Raw genomic sequence first — 6,154 nt, 5'->3', positions numbered from 1 at the left:
ATGCAAAAATGTCCCAAAAACTGTTTTTTTTCTATCATCGTTGTTTTTCTCCAAAACTTCAAAGTTAAAAAAAAAGTTCCACAGATTATAAATGTCTTGAAATTAACCATAGAACACTGAAATTTTTTCAGATTTTTTAGAAAAAATTTTGGATATTTCAAAAAATCCAAAATTTGAAATTTGCAAAATAGAATTTCAAAAAATCTGAAAAAATTCTAGAATATTCTTTGACTAATTCTAAGACATTTTTATTCTTGGAAAATTTGTACCAGAGCATATAGATTTTAGGAAATAATTGATCAAAACTTCATGCAAATTCTTTTCATGTGAATTCTTTTCGCATGAAGTTTGATCAATTATTTCCCAAAATCTATAGGCTCTGGTACAAATTTTCTAAGAATAAAAATGTTTTTTCTAAAAAAATTGAAAACATTTCATAGTGTTCTATGGTCAATTTTAAGACATTTTTATTCCATGGAACTTTTCTTCAAACTTTCAAGTTTTTTAGAAAAACAAAGATGATGAAAAAAAAAATCGTTTTTGGAACATTTTTGCATTTTGTCCGGCATTTTGGAAGAAAAAACATATATACAATTTTTTTTGTTAAAGTTTAAGAATTTTGTGCACTGATATTTGAAGAAATTTCAAGATATTAAAGCGTTTTTTATGCCTGTGAAAAAATTATAGAAATAAAAAATCAAACATTTTTCACTATTTTTGTATACAAATACCGTCATATTTAATTTTGAAGACAAAATACTTGAATTTTGACCACGGATTCGAATTTAGCTCACCCAAAAACATAAGGAACAGTACTTTTCATCTGTTTATTGTTTTGTTATACCCATAAATTTTGCGGTCAAACTCATGTTATAAAATTGATAGCTTTGATCGTCAATGGGTTAACTGGAATAGTTGAATTTTCAACCTACGAGATTAATTTTCAACCAAGAAAATTTATTTAAATTAAAAAAGATGAATACTTAACAAAATACATGAATTTTCAACTAACAAAGATAAATTGTCAATTAAAAATTGAATAGTTAAATTTTAAGTTAACAAATTAATGTTCAATGGAAGAGATCAATTTTAAACTAAAATTATGAATCTTATACTAGAATAATTGAATTTTCAACAAAAAAGATGAATTTTCGACCAAGAAGATTAATTTCTAATAAAAAAAGACCAATGTTCTACTAAAAAATATAAATTGTAACAAAAAATTGAATTTGCATTTCCAGCAAAAAAAAATGTCAACCAAAATAATGAGTTTTCAACTAAAATTATGCATTTTTAACTAAAAAATTATAAATTTTCAGCTAAAATGATGAATCTTGAACTGAAATAGTTGAATTTTTAACCGAAAAGATGAATTTTTAACCAAGAAAATTACTTTATACCAAAAAAGATGAATATTTTACAAAACACATGAATTTTCAACCAACAAAGATTATTACGAACTAAAAATCGAAGTTAAATTGCCATTTAAAAAAATGTATGTTCAACCGAAAAGATGAATGTTTAACTAAAATTATGGATTATTCAATTTCAATAGTCAAATTTGTAGTAAATAAATTGATTTTTAGACACAAAAAAACAATTTTCGAGAAAAATAGCTCGTTTTTCAGCCAGAGATGAATTTGCAAACAACAAAGTAATTTTTAACAAGGAATTTTAACTTACAACCATGTAGTTAGATTTTTATTTAAAAAAAAAAGATTAATTTTAAACAAAAAATGTAGTAGTTGATATTACAAATTTAAAAAACGTCGAATTCAATAAAAATAATGTATTTTTAACAGGTGTTAAACTTTCAACTAAGAAAGCTTTTTCTATCAAGAGAGAGAAAAAATTGCATACAAACTGTTGAATTTTCAAGCAAAATAATGAGCCTTCAACTGGAATAGAGGCATTTTTAAGCGAAAAAATGAATTTTCGGAATAAAAATTGAACTTTCAACCAAGCAGTTTTATTTTCAACCAAAAAGATGAATTTCAAACTAAGCTGGTGAATAAATTGAGTTTTTAACCGAAAAGATAAATTTTTAGTTACAAGAAATTTCAATGAAATTGATGAATTTTCAACCAAGAAAATTAATTTCTACCAAAAATGTAATATTAAACTGGAATAGTTACATTTTTCGTTTAAAAAAATTTATTTTCTACAAGAAGAAAACAAATTGTCAAACAAATATTTGAAGTTTCAAATGAAAGTTAAATTCTCAGTAAAAAAACTGTTTTTCATCGAGAAAGAAATTAATTTTTTTGTAAATAGCTCATTTTTCAAAAGAGATAAATTTTCGAAAAAAAATGATAAATCTTCAACTCAAGCAATTAATTTTTAACGAAGAGTGTAACTTTCAATCCAGTAACTAAATTTTTATTCCAAAAAGATGGATTTTGTATAAAACATTTAGTAGTTGATATTTTAAACCAAAAAGATTTTGAGTTTTAATCCAGAACAGTTGAATTTAACTCAAAGATGGCTTTTTAGCATTAATAAAATTTGTATCTAAAATAAATATTTCATTCAAAAGAGCAAAAATTACAAAAAATTGTTGAATTTTTCAGCAAAAAGCTGAAATTTTATCCAAGAAGATTAAATTCCTACCAAAAAGAACGAATTTTCAAACAGAACAGATTAATTTTGAAGCAGATACATGAATTTTCATATGAAAACGATCAATTTTCAAGAAAAAATAGAATAATTAATTTTTTAATGAAAAAATTAATTTCAAAATAAACAAAAAGACGAAATTTTAACAAAACAGTTAAGTGCAATAATATAAAGTTATTTTTACAAATGAAGAATCGGTGTTATTCAATTTTATATTGTAATTTGGAAAAAAAAATTAAGCACGCTCTCAAAAAAATTCCATGAAAATCCAGGCTTTTTACTTTCAAATAGACAAATTGCTGAATATTTTTGGTTGTTTTCGGATATTTAAAATTTTTGTATTTATTGGTTTACCTGTGCTATACCAGTCACTGAAATTGGCACACCTTGACAGGTATATACTGTGGGACTTTCTACCTGTAGTGTCATTGTATTCAAAGAAATCCTAAAATCAAGAAAAATATCTTCAATTTTGAAGATTTATATAATTTCTTAATCCTACTTCCATTACTTTTAGAGTGAGCTAGACAAAAATATATTCGCTCCTTCTGTAATGGAAAAAGTATTTCTTACTTGCAATCTGAATTCAAATATTTTTAAAAGTATTCAATCATATTTTTTTATTTACTTTTGAACCTGCTGGACGATTGGCCAGACGAAGACTCGTCCTCCAGGAACTAAGAGTGGTTTGCCATAGCAGCATCCTGTAAAATATTTTATGTCATATTCATTTATGCTTTTATATTATTTTACATTCTTGATTCTCAACATCCGTTTCAATCGAAGAAAATAATTCCCGGCCATTTTACGCTTCGCAAACATTTTTCACGGTCTATTAAGTTTCAAAATTCAAACTCAAAAGCTAACCATTTTCCCATTTGAATTAATGAAAAATTAACTTCTTAAATTTTCAACTTTTAAAATTGAAGATTAGCCGTTTTTTACTTTAAAATGTTGTATTAAAATTCTCAATAACTTACACCTATAAAATGGAAAGTACCTACACTTTTCAATTAAACAATTTTAAATTAAATTCATTTAATTTGATAAATTTATCATTTTTAACTTTTATAAATTTTAGAGTTAAAAGATTATGATTGAGTTGCAAAAATGTAAAACCATGTTAGCAAATTCAATGCCCTCAGTTGAAGAACCAATCAATAAATTAAAAAACAGACTAAATTATAGTATTTTAAACATTTGTAAGCTAGAAACATTAAAACTTGGAACGATTAAATTTTGTTAACTAAACAATTTTTGAATTAGAAGTTGCATGAATTGTATTTTAAATAGTTTATACATCCTTAAAAAGCTCAAAATTTTATTTCAGTCTTCAAAAATCTACATCATGTTTCCAATTTTTTAAAATGTAAAGTTATATTTAAAAGTTTTTCATAACATCTAAATATCATTTTAAATGATTCGAATTCCAAATAATTCTTCTAAAATAAAAAATAATTTTCAAATTTCATAGAATTCTGAAGAAAATGTTATTATTTTTAAAGCCTTTCACAATTCTTACGAAGCTTAACATTTTTTTGTTTAAAATCTACAAAAACCTATATTTTTTAAAATTAGGCTATGGTTATTTGCACCGGAATTTAGGTACGAATAACCGGATATTATCGAAACACACACTGCCTTTAAATTATTTGAAATGATTTCAAGTTTTTAATTAATTATGAATCTTTTCAAAACCTCTATCGATCTCGAAAAATTACTCGAATTTTTCTACAAATAAGTGTTCAATTGTTAATTATACATCAAAATTAAAAAATTTCACTTACAGATTAATCATTTTTTTAATTAATTCAGTTTCAAATTATTTACATTTTTTACGGCTAAGGCTTTTGAATTGAACCAATTTAGTTTTGAACGTTGAACTCTGGAAATTCTTCATTTTGAACGGATTTATACTCTTCTTTAAAAAATCAATTGTTGTTTACTGTTCGATACTTTAAGTACAGTTAAATTTTTTAAATAATTAATTTATATTTAGCAATGACCAAATAAAAATATTTTTTTATCAAAAATTTTCAATTATAACACGTTTTTAATTTTACATCACTTACATCTTCCAAGACTGCATTTTTTAATTCTTTAATTTAAAAATACACTTAAAAAATATAAACTGAATGATATAATTAAAGAAGATAAAATTCAACTAATTATTTAAAAAATGGTTAAAATTGAAATTTGACAGATTTTGCTTCTAAAATTGGTAAAATTCCCAGTCAAAAATAAATTCGCTGTCATTTTCCGGTCCAGAGGCCACTCTGTACATGTATAAAAATGCAATTATGGGCTACAGTTACTCATAAAAACATACACGCGCACATAATATCTCGTATGATGGAAAGGGGAAAACCCGACTTGAAATTGAAATCTATTTATAAATAATGTTTGTATTATAAGGAAAAAATCGTTATGTCATTAGGGAAGTCATTTCAAATAAATAATTATGCATTTTGGCTTACTCTTATTTCAAAGTTAAAATATACGAATTTATAATACTCAACTTGAAGAGTGTATATAAAAAATAATTCTAGTCTTTATTTCAACGAAAAACATAATTATGGATTTGATTATAAAAAAGTGTATTCAGAATAAAAAATAGGTTTGATCTATATACAGGGCCTATTAAAAAAATAAAATAAAAAAATAACCCTACTCCAAAAATGAAAACTATTGAAGAATGCAACATTAATTGTTTACTACAAAAATACCGAAATTTTCACTTGCAATACTTTAATAGCTTTTGGTGTCAAAATGACAGAATTGATTCCAATGTTTGAAGGTTTTCAATTGAAAATGCGTTAATAAGGTGATTTTGGGTAGGCATAAGTTTTTTTGTAAACGATTAAAATTAGTAGAATTGATATTTTAATCTATTTTTTCTTTTTTGTTCGGTGAATCAATTAATTGAAGAGGCTATGATGCTCCTCCCAATTGCGTGCCTATGCAAGACAGAATTTCGTCTCTTGTCAGAAATATTTGTATTCTATTTTAGCTGGTTTTTGATGGAGAAAATTAGAAAAAATTTACCTGAAACGACCAGCGCCTCGTTAGGACCACAGGTAACAAATCCACAGGTATCCATTACTGCAACTAAAACAACACTGCCGATTTAATGGCAAAAATTTAAGAACAGACACTCTTGTTTGCTCTGATGCTCCGATTTTCAATACTATAGAAACAACAATACATATGGGGGCTTTGGACGTGTGTTCGACCAGTTCGACGCTCACAATCACATCGGTCGGCGGCGTCGTAATATGATGACCAGGGCCGTAAAAATCTAATGTAGCTCCGAATAAAAAAATGGGGTTTTCAGAGCAAATTGTACGAAAATTGATATAATTGATTCAAATATTCCGGCTTTATATTTAATAATTTAAATCGATGGAAATTTATTTTTATTTATGTAGATATTTGGAAATAAGTCAACTTTATCCACTGCCGGTTTACCCACCAGGGCAGATCCAAAAAATTTTTCTGAGGGGGCGATTGTGAAATTTAAAAGACATTTTCAAATTGG

The 6,154-nt window shown here is 25.3% G+C and overlaps 1 protein-coding gene across 3 annotated transcripts in view; it reads right to left on the bottom strand.

Annotated features, from left to right (window-relative positions):
- Window positions 1-5,855, bottom strand: part of LOC117176303 (flotillin-1) — a 21,719-nt gene extending 15,864 nt beyond the window's left edge. For 2 of the 3 annotated variants that reach the window (XM_033366504.1, XM_033366506.1), the window contains exons 1-3: window positions 5,662-5,854; window positions 3,245-3,320; window positions 2,971-3,061 (exon numbers count right to left, since the gene is read on the bottom strand). In XM_033366504.1, the coding sequence (XP_033222395.1) occupies window positions 2,971-3,061; window positions 3,245-3,320; window positions 5,662-5,716 (222 nt within the window). In that variant the 5' untranslated portion in view covers window positions 5,717-5,854. Of the gene's footprint in view, window positions 1-2,970; window positions 3,081-3,127; window positions 3,165-3,244; window positions 3,321-5,661 lie in introns of all 3 variants that reach the window. The other variant, XM_033366505.1, reaches the window with a different exon arrangement.
- Between the last annotated feature and the right edge of the window lie 299 nt (window positions 5,856-6,154).

The sequence above is a fragment of the Belonocnema kinseyi genome, chromosome 7 (genome assembly GCF_010883055.1).
Source record: "Belonocnema kinseyi isolate 2016_QV_RU_SX_M_011 chromosome 7, B_treatae_v1, whole genome shotgun sequence".
NCBI lineage: Eukaryota > Metazoa > Arthropoda > Insecta > Hymenoptera > Cynipidae > Belonocnema > Belonocnema kinseyi.
The sequence above is the reverse complement of the archived record's forward strand: the minus strand, read 5'-3'. Positions and strand labels throughout refer to the sequence as shown.